This window comes from Tigriopus californicus, chromosome 12 (assembly GCF_007210705.1).
Source record: "Tigriopus californicus strain San Diego chromosome 12, Tcal_SD_v2.1, whole genome shotgun sequence".
Lineage (NCBI taxonomy): Eukaryota > Metazoa > Arthropoda > Copepoda > Harpacticoida > Harpacticidae > Tigriopus > Tigriopus californicus.
The window spans coordinates 14,197,339-14,214,875 of record NC_081451.1 but is presented as its reverse complement, the minus strand read 5'-3'; the positions used below and the strand labels follow the sequence as shown (position 1 = coordinate 14,214,875).

Genomic DNA, 17,537 nt, shown 5'->3' with positions numbered 1-17,537 from the left:
CAAGTTTCATCAGCTTTTTCAGAATTTTTTTTTCAGTTTTAAGCAAAGGCAGAAATTTGAACCATTAGTGAACCATTTGAAATGTATTTTGATCATATATGTTCGTCAAAAAAATCGTCCACATTTATTGTTTTTCGAATTGAGCCTAGCCTCCCGGCCACGTTTCCAGTGGTTCTAATCGCCCAGTAAGTTTAGCTCCAAGTTCCAGAGGGTGAAAGCCCGATGGCAATGCGTTGAGATTAAGGCTATTTAATAGGGGATTTACCATTTGCTACTATTCTTTTTTCTCTCTCTCTTTCTCCTTCCTCCAGCCAACCCTAGGACACGATCTTTGGTGGTATTGACAAATTGCTACATCCTCCTTCCATTTTACATTTGTTAATCCCTTCGCTTTCGAGCTTGCAAATTGAGATCTTCTCTACGTGTCAATAATCGTCGTCACCACGTAGTTCATTGGGATTCATAGGCTATGAGCTATGAAATCAGCCACTGATACGTGGAACTAATTTACGTCACGTGACTGACACGCCACTTTGTTAGGATAAGAAAGTAGCTCATGTTCACGTTACTGTACACACAAAGACATACGATCACTTACGCACTTCAAGGGGATGCGGGATATCAGGGTCAATAGTGTTGACCCTTAGCACTAAGCACACATCTCACGTACCTTTGACTTCATAATGAGGTAGAATCGAATCAAAAATGCGGATGTTTTAGCTCGTAGCAAGTCCATAGGGGTAACATGTGATGGTGTAAGTGACTAGACTGGGCATGATCCGGTTTGGGACCAAGACAATCAGGACTTCCTATTTTCCCTGGTGTGGTGACCAAATCCGGTTTACTTCCGTTGTTGACGGCGACTCAAGGTAATCTTTCGTTGTACATTGAAATGTCGAAATGGTTCAGTTCTACTAGTGGGTCCTGCCTTTCAACACACATCTAATATGTATCTATCTGTGTTTATCATTGCCCTAATATCCACCCTTTGTCAGAAGAACTTGGTCAAAGCCCAAGACGACAATCAGCACCTCACTTACTCCATCAAGACCGAATGGAATGGAGAGCCCATCAAGCATCAGCCTACCAATATCACCATTTCTGTTAACTCTGAAGGCTCTCTCACATTGGATATTGAAGCCACTTTCTTCAACACGACCAACCCGAATGCCGAATTGGTGAATGAGGCTCATTGCCCGCAACGGCCAACTGACCATATCTACATCTATGAGGTCGTGGAGGCTTTCTTCCTAAATGATGCCGGCGATTACTACCAACTTGAGTTAGCTCCCAATGGCCAGTACAGTAACCATTTGTTCTCTGGATACAGGGACCGACTCTTGTTTACACTTCCAATGTTTGGAATGGAACCTGTGGTCGAAAACAATTGCGAAAACTCTGGGATTGATAAAGAAGAGGAATGTGTTTGGACTGCGAGGGTGACCATTCCCAGAGAGTTCCTTCCCAAGGATGTGACTAAGTTCAACGCTGCCGCAATTCATAACGAATTTGTGGAAGGAGAGCGTATTACCCGCTATGAAGCTCTTTATCCAACCGGCGAAGACGTCATTGAGGCTGATTTTCATTATTTTGAAGCTTTCCAAGAGATTGACTTGACCTCCATCGCATTCTCGACCAAAACGGAACCTGAGCTATGGACCCAGGCCAAATCTGAAGATCAATTTATTACCAGGGACTTCAAATTGACCCGCTCTTTCGACTGTCTCAAGGAAAAATCCGAGGACTCCATCTTTCACACTGAGAGAGGTGAAGGTCATCTGAAGCTCAATGTATCGATCATCAACAAGTCCCCCTTCAAAGCCAACATTCCTGAAGCCCTTCAAGCCTCTGGCACTAATGAAGAGCTCTTCAACGACCTTTACGAGTCAGCTTGGGTTACCTTTAGCAATGCTCGAGGTCAGTCCCTTAGGGTTGGACTCAATCCCTATGGCACGTATCAAATCAGTCTCTTATCGAACGGGGAGATTCGGAAGAACATTGTTTTGGACGAGCCTTTAGATTGCAAGCCCTTTGAGCAATTATCCTGGGCATGTCAGGTGGAGATTTCCAATGATCTCTTCCCCATGAATGTCACCCAATTCCAAATGGTTCATTATCATACCCCGTTGTTCAATGAGACCACCAATGAACGAGACCCAGAAAATGAAATCATCGCTACTATTTGTCCAGGAACCTTGGAAGGAGCTGAAAGAGAGATTGATTGGGTTGGATGCGAGACTGAGAACCGATTGTTTGTGGATGACAAGACCAATGCTGTAGTCTCCCAGGTCTGGGCTGAACTCCTCACTGAGACCACAACCGTCACTGACATTCCTGATACCACGGAATCCACCGAAACTTCTCAATCCTCTGACGGCGCTGGCAATTGAAAAGATTACATGATACGGAAAATGATAACTTATCTTTAAAAAGGAGAGTTAAACGCAATGTTGTTTTTGAGCTGAATTGGCATAATTTAGGCTCATTTTTTGTTGAAATGTGTATTACTATCCTTAAATATATACGAAATTGTCCATTGCTGGAGTCCAAATTCTTCAATAGACAGTGCTAAGCTAACTTGCAAGGACCTGGAGTATATATAACATACTTATGTGTTATGCGTTTTGCGCTTATTTGTTGAACGAGGGTCATATCAACTATTAAGTATACATGCTTATACACTCTAATTGAAACATTTTAAGCGTTGACTTGACCAAGAGTCGCAATAAAGACTATTGTTATTATAGACACAAATATCAAACATCTGTGCACCTTACCTTGTCCTCAATTTCCATGTTGAGCTTCCACCAATATGAATCGCAAAAATACATATATGTGCTTGTCTCCTATAACTATAATTGCATCCCTTCGGGTCCCCCCAGCAGAGTGTTTGGCCCGTCATTGTATTCCCCTTTTTGACGTTTGCGCTAGATAAACTCTTAACAAAATAAGGATACACACACCCAGCCCCTCCGGGCTAGCTTTGCTCCCCGAGCTTGCATTGCATTGGCACTTTACGCATTCACTATTTGTTCAGGATCGCTCCATCCAAACCCCACATGGGATCACAACCAACCCCTCCACTATGGTATTCTTTCACGTGGGAACCCTGTGCATCAAAGGACATGCTAGACTAGACACCGGTCCTTTTAAATATGAGGAGCAAGCGAGCATAGGAAAGAGGAAAGTAAGAGAGGGGGAACCCTCAGGGATCTCCCCTAGGACCTCGAAAGCCATTGTCGGTGGTTCGATCGAAATCAAAACGAAAGAGGAGCGGCACAGCGAGAGACAGGGAGACCAACCGACCATCCATTGCGATGGAGCAATGGAACGATGGAGCTCATTTAGTAGTCAGTCTCGAACAAGGCGGTGAATGCGAAGGAGGAGAGTTTGAACGCTCGCCACATTGGACATTCAAAACGGCTTCCTGACGTTGATGGATGAGGCTTTGAAATCCGTAACTCTATAATCTTGGAGTGCATCAACATCGACCACGCTCTCGAGTGAAGTGTTTTGGAATCCTGTCAGAGTTCCAGATAACATCTGAAAGGTGAGTACGCCCATTCATAACATTTCAAAGTCTGATAGTTGATATGGTTTATGGTTCATGTACATTTCAGTTAAGTTTTGGTTTGAAGTGATGTTTTAATACTTTCCAGTACTATGTAAGTGATTCCAGATAATAAGTATATTTTTGCAATGATTGTTCCCATGATGAAAGATCAATACGTATTTCATAATTACTTCCATGTTTCCGTATTTGTAGCGATGTTTTTTAAAGCATTATGCTCTGAGAGAAGAAAATAATTGTTTATATGTTGATCGAGCTGGTTTTGACCAAATCTATCGGAAGTTTCTTATCATTGCAATAAAAAGTTTACAGTTTTCGCATTGGATGATTATCAATGTACTAAAAGGTACACACTATATCCTAGATGACAAAACTTGTTCTTTTCCGTAAATGCATTCATCAAAGAGCTTCGGCAAACCACGGCCGATTTACATATGTATTTTTTGTCAATTTCCACTCTTCTAATTAAAGAGTAGAGCAACTCTTTCAGAGAGTAGCAGAGGACACTTTTATTTTGATAGTTTTTCCGAATTTCTTTATTATCATTCGCCCTTATGAAAGCAATTATGGAAACAGTTAGTTACGCTGCACGAATCGTTCAAATAAGACATATCCAAAGTATTCCGCCACCCACCCTTTTAGGCACGCTCTAAATGCGAGCCACAGCCATGAATACCAGGAACAAGGAAAAGCCGTTACACTCGGTTTCCCTCATTCCTCCATAATCTGAGCGTGTCCACCTCTTAATTAATTCCATCCTCCCTCAAATCCCAAATCCGGTACTGCAAACCAAAATCCCCTAACCCAACCATTCCGACATCTTAGGCATTGATTGCCTCCTCAAGGAGTTGCCCAAAAGGCGTTGTCATCTTTGATGCAGCCGTGTAAACACTAAACAGTTCCTTCCTGGTTGTTGGTGGTTTTTTCCAACAAACCAATGAGTGTCAAGTGAGAGTAAGCGGAACGGAAAAAGCCGTTAGTTCCGCTCTTTTCGAAACCTACTCGTCAGCTTTTGGGAGCCACGCTTCCAGCAATCTGAAGAGAGCGTGAATGAAGGAAAGGAGCAGCTGCAGGATACGGTGCCTACTCTATATACATACATAGGTCAGTTGAGTAGTGGATTGCACTTGGTATCCAATGGGGGTTCTCGGGTTTGAATGGTTTGTCGCTTTAAACTCACTTGTCACATTGTTTTAATAGGCTTTTTGGGTGTTCCAGTTGGTAATTTGCAAGAGAAAGAGGGTACTTTGGGCGAGGAGGTTCTTACTATAAAGAGAAAGAGAGAGACGGGTTTGTTGGAAAGGAAATCTAAGTCTAAGTTTATGAAGTTTTATGTAATCTTTTTAAACTACAGTGAGTTTAGATTTATGGACTGTGATTATGCCATGGACGATTGCTTGTAACATTGTGGTGCATTTTGTTTCAATATTTCCAACCAATATTACGTTGAACTAATACGTCTCATCGAAGTGATAAAACGATAGGCTTTTACCTATAGAGAAAATGAACGTAAATGCACTCGTTTAAGACGGTGCAATTTATTCATAGAGATGTTTTTCCATGAGAATATATCTTTTCGATATTATATTTTCTTATGTTGAAAAGAAGAGTCACTTTGGTTATCCATGTTATATGCCACTTTTAATGGACAGTTATTGATAATATGCGTCAAATTCAACTTCCTGTGAAATTAAAATGAAAACTACTAGAGTACCTAATCATTTATTTAATGTAATGCGCATGTGGCACTGTTGGTTGATTGCCGGTCGAAATTCTTACACGATTTTTTTCGAATACAAAAGCTTGATTTGTTATTATAGCTTGATTCATGAGCTTTCAAACATATTGCACATATGAACGGGTTTAATGGTCCGATAAAGGTCTAAAGTAGAGCAGTTTTCCCTAAACATTCTTCCCTTTGTTAGCCTTTTCTGGTCAGAGGTTGACTATTTTGAAGTTACCGTAAACACGACGGTGTTGAACTCTTTGAATATTTGACTAAAAACGAAGTATAAAGCAATCTGTGATATTTAGGAAGAGGTTGGCTCACAGATAGTAAAAAAGAGCACTAAAAGTTTTACTTTCATGATACTAATGACAAATATCTTTAGCGACTCTGGGTCATAGTCACTTGTTCAGATGTTCATTTTTACAAATTCAAACTACATTCAATCACAATTGAGTTGTGTAGATCAGGCTTAATGTATGTGCAAGAAATTAAGTAATGATGAGCAGGAATTGCAGATTGAATTTGGATAGGGGAAGGGATGAAAACTCGGATATTTTTGGAACAAGATTGAACTTAAGCCCTGAAGTACGATGATTCATTTCTTTTCAATTGATTGCAAGAATCAATATTCATCCCATTGGCTTTTACCAAACAATAATATATAAACGACCTACATTTATGCAAGGCTTTCAGGCTGTTCCGTACTCACTCAATTCTAATTCGGTTCAATTTCCACGTTTCTTGTTCCAGAATGGACCCCTCCGAAATCATGTCCCAAATGTTCAGCGACGACGAGGATTATGACGATGATTCGTCTAATCAATCCAAAGTATCTTCTTCCACCTCCTCTCCTTTCTCACGGAACAAAACCGCCGGATCATCGGGTCGGTTCAAGCGGTCTTCGTTCCGCAAATCCGGTCGCCGGATCCTCAAACGCAATCCTGAAGAGACCAAAAAGCTCAAGCAGGTCCGCAGAGCCAAGGCCAATGATCGAGAGCGGAACCGCATGCACATGCTCAACATGGCCTTAGAGAAGTTGCGTCTGGTCCTTCCTGCCTTTCCAGACGAGACCAAGTTGACCAAAATTGAAACTCTCAGGTTTGCCAACAACTACATTTGGGCTCTCATGGAAAGCCTGACTGCCATTGAGAAGGGAGGTGTCCCGCCATTTCCCCCTCATCCAGGGTTGGCATTGGAGCTCCAGAAGTCCATTGAAAGAGGGGATGCCGTCTCAATTGGCAAGCATGCTTTGGAGAGTTGTGCCTACTTGGCTCAAACCATGTTGTCACAGAGTTGTCGAACCTTTGAAGATTCTCGCGTGCCTCACAATGCATTTTTCCGCCCTGAAGAACATCTTCAAGACGGGGTTAGTGGTGGTTTTATAAGTCCGACGACCAATATGCCTCTTAGTCCACCTGAATCACAATTTTCCGGTTCAAGCCCAGCCAAGAGCCCGTTTCAAGACCCAGGATATTACGAGGGTGGACCAAGCCATTCCGGTTACAACCAATGGTGCGATCCGTCTCAGTGCAATCCTCAGCACCTTCAACCTCAAACTCAGCCATATCATTCTGGTCATTATTTCCAATCAGGAAATTCCCATGACCTTAGTCAGATGAATCCACAATCAACTCCATCACATTTTGTATAAAACAAGAAAAGGAGTACGACACCATATTTCGTGTGCAATAATCAAATAAAAGGGATGGAGATCAAGAGGTTTTGTGATTCATCCTCTACAGTTGCGTTCGCAATTAATTTTGTTAATGATAGAGGAATTGACACGTCAATCTGACGACAGCCGTTTTGAGAAGCAGATTCACTCACTTTTCGCATCCGCAGCCGAGAGAGTTTCACCACTCCTGCCTGGTTCATACAACGCCGATCTGCCAGTTGAGTTAATTTGAAACGTGCTTGTTCAATGTGGCAATTTAGATGAGCCACCCTGCCTGTGATCGCGCACAGGTTTGAGATTTCCCTTTGGTCCTTACTTCTTATCAAGGACATTGAAATGATGGCCAATAAAGTTCTGTGTGGGTAAGTACTACTCTCTCGTGTCGAAATGATTGAGCTCATCTTCTCAGACTCTAAGTTCCACCACCAGAGAAAAATTGGGATTTAGTAACTGGTCGTTTGAGATTGTTCAAGGAAATTGCTCTAGCTCTAAGAGCCAAACGCAGTCTTACACATTACTACAAAAAGGTATGTGTATCAAAAGACAAAATGCATCTTTGAAGGCCGTCGAGGCCCTTTCACTTCATAAGCCACTACTCATTGAACATTTAAGGGTCTCTGGAACAGACGTGTCTGTGAAGCCATTGCAAAATGCTTCCACTCAACTTTGAAAACTTCAAATTAAGTGCTTTAATTCAATGGCCATTGGGGACAACTTGGACCTGTATGGGCTTTGCCTTGAGTGAACCGTGCTCTGTTTGGCTTCGGAACTGTACAGACGGTCATCATTGAGGAAGACATATTGTATCAGCATCTGGGCCTAGACCATCGGCCATATCTTGCCAGAAATCTCCCTCAAGGTAATAAGACATGCAGATTCGTAATAAACTACTTATTTGCTCACGCTTCATGAGGACAGATATAAATACATGAAGGCATCTTTGGAATAAAAGGAAGGATCATTATCCACAAATGGACCAAAGACAAGTAATGCCAACTTTGTGTCCCATACAATCAAATCAAACCAGTCAATTTGGTATCTGAATTCTATACAATGACTTGATTTTGCAAAACTCAACCTAACATTATACTTCATGCACTTGATAAACTACACACTGGCCTGGATTGAAATAGGAGAATATCATTATCTACTACGCACAATAAGCAAGCATTTGGAACAAATGAATCTTGTCTATTCTCTGTGTAGCCTAGGATCTTTTCAAATTTGATTAAAGTGGTCAGGTCAGCTGGTTCCTTTCACACTCATGTTTATGGTCAGCAGACATAAGAATGGGGAAGCTTGTGCTTTCCCTGTCACTCCTCCTGGTTCAAAGCCCGGATTCCAAGTTGAGGATTCTTTGTGGTATTTAATTGAAACGTGCTTGTTCAATGTGGCAATTTAGATGAGCCACCCTGCCTGTGATCGCGCACAGGTTTGAGATTTCCCTTTGGTCCTTACCTCTTATCAAGGACATGAAATGATGGCCAATAAAGTTCTGTGTGGGTAAGTACTACTCTCTCGTGTCGAATGATTGAGCTCATCTTCTCAGACTCTAAGTTCCACCACCAGAGAAAAATTGGGATTTAGTAACTGGTCGTTTGAGATTGTTCAAGGAAATTGCTCAGCTCTAAGAGCCAAACGCAGTCTTACACATTACTACAAAAAGGTATGTGTATCAAAAGACAAAATGCATCTTTGAAGGCCGTCGAGGCCCTTTCACTTCATAAGCCACTACTCATTGAACATTTAAGGGTCTCTGGAACAGACGTGTCTGTGAAGCACTTGCAAAATGCTTCCACTCAACTTTGAAAACTTCAAATTAAGTGCTTTAATTCAATGGCCATTGGGGACAACTTGGACCTGTATGGGCTTTGCCTTGAGTGAACCGTGCTCTGTTTGGCTTCGGAACTGTACAGACGGTCATCATTGAGGAAGACATATGTATCAGCATCTGGGCCTAGACCATCGGCCATATCTTGCCAGAAATCTCCCCTCAAGGTAATAAGACATGCAGATTCGTAATAAACTACTTATTTGCTCACGCTTCATGAGGACAGATATAAATACATGAAGGCATCTTTGGAATAAAAGGAAGGATCATTATCCACAAATGGACCAAAGACAAGTAATGCCAACTTTGTGTCCCATACAATCAAATCAAACCAGTCAATTTGGTATCTGAATTCTATACAATGACTTGATTTTGCAAAACTCAACCTAACATTATACTTCATGCACTTGATAAACTACACACTGGCCTGGATTGAAATAGGAGAATATCATTATCTACGCACAATAAGCAAGCATTTGGAACAAATGAATCTTGTCTATTCTCTGTGTAGCCTAGGGATCTTTTCAAATTTGATTAAAGTGGTCAGGTCAGCTGGTTCCTTTCACACTCATGTTTATGGTCAGCAGACATAAGAATGGGGAAGCTTGTGCTTTCCCTGTCACTCCTCCTGGTTCAAAGCCCGGATTCCAAGTTGAGGATTCTTTGTGGTATTTAATTGAAACGTGCTTGTTCAATGTGGCAATTTAGATGAGCCACCCTGCCTGTGATCGCGCACAGGTTTGAGATTTCCCTTTGGTCCTTACCTCTTATCAAGGACATGAAATGATGGCCAATAAAGTTCTGTGTGGGTAAGTACTACTCTCTCGTGTCGAATGATTGAGCTCATCTTCTCAGACTCTAAGTTCCACCACCAGAGAAAAATTGGGATTTAGTAACTGGTCGTTTGAGATTGTTCAAGGAAATTGCTCAGCTCTAAGAGCCAAACGCAGTCTTACACATTACTACAAAAAGGTATGTGTATCAAAAGACAAAATGCATCTTTGAAGGCCGTCGAGCCCCTTTCACTTCATAAGCCACTACTCATTGAACATTTAAGGGTCTCTGGAACAGACGTGTCTGTGAAGCACTTGCAAAATGCTTCCACTCAACTTTGAAAACTTCAAATTAAGTGCTTTAATTCAATGGCCATTGGGGACAACTTGGACCTGTATGGGCTTTGCCTTGAGTGAACCGTGCTCTGTTTGGCTTCGGAACTGTACAGACGGTCATCATTGAGGAAGACATATGTATCAGCATCTGGGCCTAGACCATCGGCCATATCTTGCCAGAAATCTCCCCTCAAGGTAATAAGACATGCAGATTCGTAATAAACTACTTATTTGCTCACGCTTCATGAGGACAGATATAAATACATGAAGGCATCTTTGGAATAAAAGGAAGGATCATTATCCACAAATGGACCAAAGACAAGTAATGCCAACTTTGTGTCCCATACAATCAAATCAAACCAGTCAATTTGGTATCTGAATTCTATACAATGACTTGATTTTGCAAAACTCAACCTAACATTATACTTCATGCACTTGATAAACTACACACTGGCCTGGATTGAAATAGGAGAATATCATTATCTACGCACAATAAGCAAGCATTTGGAACAAATGAATCTTGTCTATTCTCTGTGTAGCCTAGGGATCTTTTCAAATTTGATTAAAGTGGTCAGGTCAGCTGGTTCCTTTCACACTCATGTTTATGGTCAGCAGACATAAGAATGGGGAAGCTTGTGCTTTTCCTGTCACTCCTTCTGGTTCAAAGCCCGGATTCCAAGTTGAGGATTCTTTGTGGTATTAATTGAAACGTGCTTGTTCAATGTGGCAATTTAGATGAGCCACCCTGCCTGTGATCGCGCACAGGTTTGAGATTTCCTTTGGTCCTTACCTCTTATCAAGGACATGAAATGATGGCCAATAAAGTTCTGTGTGGGTAAGTACTACTCTCTCGTGTCGAATGATTGAGCTCATCTTCTCAGACTCTAAGTTCCACCACCAGAGAAAAATTGGGATTTAGTAACTGGTCGTTTGAGATTGTTCAAGGAAATTGCTCAGCTCTAAGAGCCAAACGCAGTCTTACACATTACTACAAAAAGGTATGTGTATCAAAAGACAAAATGCATCTTTGAAGGCCGTCGAGGCCCTTTCACTTCATAAGCCACTACTCATTGAACATTTAAGGGTCTCTGGAACAGACGTGTCTGTGAAGCACTTGCAAAATGCTTCCACTCAACTTTGAAAACTTCAAATTAAGTGCTTTAATTCAATGGCCATTGGGGACAACTTGTACCTGTGTGTGCTTTGCCTTGAGTGAACCGTGCTCTGTTTGGCTTCGGAACTGTACAGACGGTCATCATTGAGGAAGACATATGTATCAGCATCTGGGCCTAGACCATCGGCCATATCTTGCCAGAAATCTCCCCTCAAGGTAATAGACATGCAGATTCGTAATAAACTACTTATTTGCTCACGCTTCATGAGGACAGATATAAATACATGAAGGCATCTTTGGAATAAAAGGAAGGATCATTATCCACAAATGGACCAAAGACAAGTAATGCCAACTTTGTGTCCCATACAATCAAATCAAACAGTCAATTTGGTATCTGAATTCTATACAATGACTTGATTTTGCAAAACTCAACCTAACATTATACTTCATGCACTTGATAAACTACACACTGGCCTGGATTGAAATAGGAGAATATCATTATCTACGCACAATAAGCAAGCATTTGGAACAAATGAATCTTGTCTATTCTCTGTGTAGCCTAGGGATCTTTTCAAATTTGATTAAAGTGGTCAGGTCAGCTGGTTCCTTTCACACTCATGTTTATGGTCAGCAGACATAAGAATGGGGAAGCTTGTGCTTTCCCTGTCACTCCTCCTGGTTCAAAGCCCGGATTCCAAGTTGAGGATTCTTTGTGGTATTTAATTGAAACGTGCTTGTTCAATGTGGCAATTTAGATGAGCCACCCTGCCTGTGATCGCGCACAGGTTTGAGATTTCCCTTTGGTCCTTACCTCTTATCAAGGACATGAAATGATGGCCAAATAAGTTCTGTGTGGGTAAGTACTACTCTCTCGTGTCGAATGATTGAGCTCATCTTCTCAGACTCTAAGTTCCACCACCAGAGAAAAATTGGGATTTAGTAACTGGTCGTTTGAGATTGTTCAAGGAAATTGCTCAGCTCTAAGAGCCAAACGCAGTCTTACACATTACTACAAAAAGGTATGTGTATCAAAAGACAAAATGCATCTTTGAAGGCCGTCGAGGCCCTTTCACTTCATAAGCCACTACTCATTGAACATTTAAGGGTCTCTGGAACAGACGTGTCTGTGAAGCACTTGCAAAATGCTTCCACTCAACTTTGAAAACTTCAAATTAAGTGCTTTAATTCAATGGCCATTGGGGACAACTTGGACCTGTATGGGCTTTGCCTTGAGTGAACCGTGCTCTGTTTGGCTTCGGAACTGTACAGACGGTCATCATTGAGGAAGACATATGTATCAGCATCTGGGCCTAGACCATCGGCCATATCTTGCCAGAAATCTCCCCTCAAGGTAATAAGACATGCAGATTCGTAATAAACTACTTATTTGCTCACGCTTCATGAGGACAGATATAAATACATGAAGGCATCTTTGGAATAAAAGGAAGGATCATTATCCACAAATGGACCAAAGACAAGTAATGCCAACTTTGTGTCCCATACAATCAAATCAAACCAGTCAATTTGGTATCTGAATTCTATACAATGACTTGATTTTGCAAAACTCAACCTAACATTATACTTCATGCACTTGATAAACTACACACTGGCCTGGATTGAAATAGGAGAATATCATTATCTACGCACAATAAGCAAGCATTTGGAACAAATGAATCATGTCTATTCTCTGTGTAGCCTAGGGATCTTTTCAAATTTGATTAAAGTGGTCAGGTCAGCTGGTTCCTTTCACACTCATGTTTATGGTCAGCAGACATAAGAATGGGGAAGCTTGTGCTTTCCCTGTCACTCCTCCTGGTTCAAAGCCCGGATTCCAAGTTGAGGATTCTTTGTGGTATTTAATTGAAACGTGCTTGTTCAATGTGGCAATTTAGATGAGCCACCCTGCCTGTGATCGCGCACAGGTTTGAGATTTCCCTTTGGTCCTTACCTCTTATCAAGGACATGAAATGATGGCCAATAAAGTTCTGTGTGGGTAAGTACTACTCTCTCGTGTCGAATGATTGAGCTCATCTTCTCAGACTCTAAGTTCCACCACCAGAGAAAAATTGGGATTTAGTAACTGGTCGTTTGAGATTGTTCAAGGAAATTGCTCAGCTCTAAGAGCCAAACGCAGTCTTACACATTACTACAAAAAGGTATGTGTATCAAAAGACAAAATGCATCTTTGAAGGCCGTCGAGGCCCTTTCACTTCATAAGCCACTACTCATTGAACATTTAAGGGTCTCTGGAACAGACGTGTCTGTGAAGCACTTGCAAAATGCTTCCACTCAACTTTGAAAACTTCAAATTAAGTGCTTTAATTCAATGGCCATTGGGGACAACTTGGACCTGTATGGGCTTTGCCTTGAGTGAACCGTGCTCTGTTTGGCTTCGGAACTGTACAGACGGTCATCATTGAGGAAGACATATGTATCAGCATCTGGGCCTAGACCATCGGCCATATCTTGCCAGAAATCTCCCCTCAAGGTAATAAGACATGCAGATTCGTAATAAACTACTTATTTGCTCACGCTTCATGAGGACAGATATAAATACATGAAGGCATCTTTGGAATAAAAGGAAGGATCATTATCCACAAATGGACCAAAGACAAGTAATGCCAACTTTGTGTCCCATACAATCAAATCAAACCAGTCAATTTGGTATCTGAATTCTATACAATGACTTGATTTTGCAAAACTCAACCTAACATTATACTTCATGCACTTGATAAACTACACACTGGCCTGGATTGAAATAGGAGAATATCATTATCTACGCACAATAAGCAAGCATTTGGAACAAATGAATCATGTCTATTCTCTGTGTAGCCTAGGGATCTTTTCAAATTTGATTAAAGTGGTCAGGTCAGCTGGTTCCTTTCACACTCATGTTTATGGTCAGCAGACATAAGAATGGGGAAGCTTGTGCTTTCCCTGTCACTCCTCCTGGTTCAAAGCCCGGATTCCAAGTTGAGGATTCTTTGTGGTATTTAATTGAAACGTGCTTGTTCAATGTGGCAATTTAGATGAGCCACCCTGCCTGTGATCGCGCACAGGTTTGAGATTTCCCTTTGGTCCTTAAATTCGCTTACCTCTATCAAGGACATGAAATGATGGCCAATAAAGTTCTGTGTGGGTAAGTACTACTCTCTCGTGTCGAATGATTGAGCTCATCTTCTCAGACTCTAAGTTCCACCACCAGAGAAAAATTGGGATTTAGTAACTGGTCGTTTGAGATTGTTCAAGAAAATTGCTCAGCTCTAAGAGCCAAACGCAGTCTTACACATTACTACAAAAGGTATGTGTATCAAAAGACAAAATGCATCTTTGAAGGCCGTCGAGGCCCTTTCACTTCATAAGCCACTACTCATTGAACATTTAAGGGTCTCTGGAACAGACGTGTCTGTGAAGCACTTGCAAAATGCTTCCACTCAACTTTGAAAACTTCAAATTAAGTGCTTTAATTCAATGGCCATTGGGGACAACTTGGACCTGTATGGGCTTTGCCTTGAGTGAACCGTGCTCTGTTTGGCTTCGGAACTGTACAGACGGTCATCATTGAGGAAGACATATGTATCAGCATCTGGGCCTAGACCATCGGCCATATCTTGCCAGAAATCTCCCCTCAAGGTAATAAGACATGCAGATTCGTAATAAACTACTTATTTGCTCACGCTTCATGAGGACAGATATAAATACATGAAGGCATCTTTGGAATAAAAGGAAGGATCATTATCCACAAATGGACCAAAGACAAGTAATGCCAACTTTGTGTCCCATACAATCAAATCAAACAGTCAATTTGGTATCTGAATTCTATACAATGACTTGATTTTGCAAAACTCAACCTAACATTATACTTCATGCACTTGATAAACTACACACTGGCCTGGATTGAAATAGGAGAATATCATTATCTACGCACAATAAGCAAGCATTTGGAACAAATGAATCATGTCTATTCTCTGTGTAGCCTAGGGATCTTTTCAAATTTGATTAAAGTGGTCAGGTCAGCTGGTTCCTTTCACACTCATGTTTATGGTCAGCAGACATAAGAATGGGGAAGCTTGTGCTTTCCCTGTCACTCCTCCTGGTTCAAAGCCCGGATTCCAAGTTGAGGATTCTTTGTGGTATTTAATTGAAACGTGCTTGTTCAATGTGGCAATTTAGATGAGCCACCCTGCCTGTGATCGCGCACAGGTTTGAGATTTCCCTTTGGTCCTTACCTCTTATCAAGGACATGAAATGATGGCCAAATAAGTTCTGTGTGGGTAAGTACTACTCTCTCGTGTCGAATGATTGAGCTCATCTTCTCAGACTCTAAGTTCCACCACCAGAGAAAAATTGGGATTTAGTAACTGGTCGTTTGAGATTGTTCAAGGAAATTGCTCAGCTCTAAGAGCCAAACGCAGTCTTACACATTACTACAAAAAGGTATGTGTATCAAAAGACAAAATGCATCTTTGAAGGCCGTCGAGGCCCTTTCACTTCATAAGCCACTACTCATTGAACATTTAAGGGTCTCTGGAACAGACGTGTCTGTGAAGCACTTGCAAAATGCTTCCACTCAACTTTGAAAACTTCAAATTAAGTGCTTTAATTCAATGGCCATTGGGGACAACTTGGACCTGTATGGGCTTTGCCTTGAGTGAACCGTGCTCTGTTTGGCTTCGGAACTGTACAGACGGTCATCATTGAGGAAGACATATGTATCAGCATCTGGGCCTAGACCATCGGCCATATCTTGCCAGAAATCTCCCCTCAAGGTAATAAGACATGCAGATTCGTAATAAACTACTTATTTGCTCACGCTTCATGAGGACAGATATAAATACATGAAGGCATCTTTGGAATAAAAGGAAGGATCATTATCCACAAATGGACCAAAGACAAGTAATGCCAACTTTGTGTCCCATACAATCAAATCAAACCAGTCAATTTGGTATCTGAATTCTATACAATGACTTGATTTTGCAAAACTCAACCTAACATTATATTTCATGCACTTGATAAACTACACACTGGCCTGGATTGAAATAGGAGAATATCATTATCTACGCACAATAAGCAAGCATTTGGAACAAATGAATCATGTCTATTCTCTGTGTAGCCTAGGGATCTTTTCAAATTTGATTAAAGTGGTCAGGTCAGCTGGTTCCTTTCACACTCATGTTTATGGTCAGCAGACATAAGAATGGGGAAGCTTGTGCTTTCCCTGTCACTCCTCCTGGTTCAAAGCCCGGATTCCAAGTTGAGGATTCTTTGTGGTATTTAATTGAAACGTGCTTGTTCAATGTGGCAATTTAGATGAGCCACCCTGCCTGTGATCGCGCACAGGTTTGAGATTTCCCTTTGGTCCTTACCTCTTATCAAGGACATGAAATGATGGCCAATAAAGTTCTGTGTGGGTAAGTACTACTCTCTCGTGTCGAATGATTGAGCTCATCTTCTCAGACTCTAAGTTCCACCACCAGAGAAAAATTGGGATTTAGTAACTGGTCGTTTGAGATTGTTCAAGGAAATTGCTCAGCTCTAAGAGCCAAACGCAGTCTTACACATTACTACAAAAAGGTATGTGTATCAAAAGACAAAATGCATCTTTGAAGGCCGTCGAGGCCCTTTCACTTCATAAGCCACTACTCATTGAACATTTAAGGGTCTCTGGAACAGACGTGTCTGTGAAGCACTTGCAAAATGCTTCCACTCAACTTTGAAAACTTCAAATTAAGTGCTTTAATTCAATGGCCATTGGGGACAACTTGGACCTGTATGGGCTTTGCCTTGAGTGAACCGTGCTCTGTTTGGCTTCGGAACTGTACAGACGGTCATCATTGAGGAAGACATATGTATCAGCATCTGGGCCTAGACCATCGGCCATATCTTGCCAGAAATCTCCCCTCAAGGTAATAAGACATGCAGATTCGTAATAAACTACTTATTTGCTCACGCTTCATGAGGACAGATATAAATACATGAAGGCATCTTTGGAATAAAAGGAAGGATCATTATCCACAAATGGACCAAAGACAAGTAATGCCAACTTTGTGTCCCATACAATCAAATCAAACCAGTCAATTTGGTATCTGAATTCTATACAATGACTTGATTTTGCAAAACTCAACCTAACATTATACTTCATGCACTTGATAAACTACACACTGGCCTGGATTGAAATAGGAGAATATCATTATCTACGCACAATAAGCAAGCATTTGGAACAAATGAATCTTGTCTATTCTCTGTGTAGCCTAGGGATCTTTTCAAATTTGATTAAAGTGGTCAGGTCAGCTGGTTCCTTTCACACTCATGTTTATGGTCAGCAGACATAAGAATGGGGAAGCTTGTGCTTTCCCTGTCACTCCTCCTGGTTCAAAGCCCGGATTCCAAGTTGAGGATTCTTTGTGGTATTTAATTGAAACGTGCTTGTTCAATGTGGCAATTTAGATGAGCCACCCTGCCTGTGATCGCGCACAGGTTTGAGATTTCCCTTTGGTCCTTAATAAAT

At 41.4% G+C, this 17,537-nt stretch overlaps 2 protein-coding genes and 2 long non-coding RNA genes across 5 annotated transcripts; all 4 read left to right on the top strand.

Moving 5' to 3' along the window:
* Positions 1-249: 249 nt before the first annotated feature.
* LOC131892146 (neurogenic differentiation factor 1-like) lies at positions 250-7,068 on the top strand. Its single transcript, XM_059241921.1, has 3 exons — positions 250-869; positions 3,038-3,550; positions 6,051-7,068. Exon 3 carries the CDS (start codon positions 6,052-6,054, stop codon positions 6,949-6,951), a length of 900 nt encoding a protein of 299 aa, XP_059097904.1. The 5' UTR covers positions 250-869; positions 3,038-3,550; position 6,051; the 3' UTR covers positions 6,952-7,068.
* LOC131892145 (uncharacterized) lies at positions 864-2,534 on the top strand. Its single transcript, XM_059241920.1, has one exon. The coding sequence runs from the start codon at positions 948-950 to the stop codon at positions 2,388-2,390; it is 1,443 nt and encodes a 480-aa protein (XP_059097903.1). The 5' UTR covers positions 864-947; the 3' UTR covers positions 2,391-2,534.
* Positions 7,069-10,671: 3,603 nt separating the features above from the next.
* LOC131892037 (uncharacterized) lies at positions 10,672-13,022 on the top strand. Of its 2 annotated transcripts, none has more exons than XR_009374512.1 (3): positions 10,672-10,913; positions 10,999-11,245; positions 11,785-13,022. It is a non-coding gene; the product is annotated as an uncharacterized LOC131892037 (long non-coding RNA). The 2 variants fall into 2 exon arrangements; XR_009374511.1 differs by having other exon boundaries at positions 11,664-13,022.
* Positions 13,023-14,343: 1,321 nt separating this feature from the next.
* LOC131892038 (uncharacterized) lies at positions 14,344-17,522 on the top strand. Its single transcript, XR_009374513.1, has 3 exons — positions 14,344-14,662; positions 15,203-16,935; positions 17,356-17,522. It is a non-coding gene; the product is annotated as an uncharacterized LOC131892038 (long non-coding RNA).
* Positions 17,523-17,537: the final 15 nt, after the last annotated feature.

What these genes read in the sequence shown, in the direction of transcription:
- LOC131892146 (XM_059241921.1), top strand. Translation starts at nt 6,052, where the DNA reads ATGGACCCCTCCGAAATCATGTCCCAAATGTTCAGCGACGACGAGGAT.
- LOC131892145 (XM_059241920.1), top strand. Translation starts at nt 948, where the DNA reads ATGTATCTATCTGTGTTTATCATTGCCCTAATATCCACCCTTTGTCAG.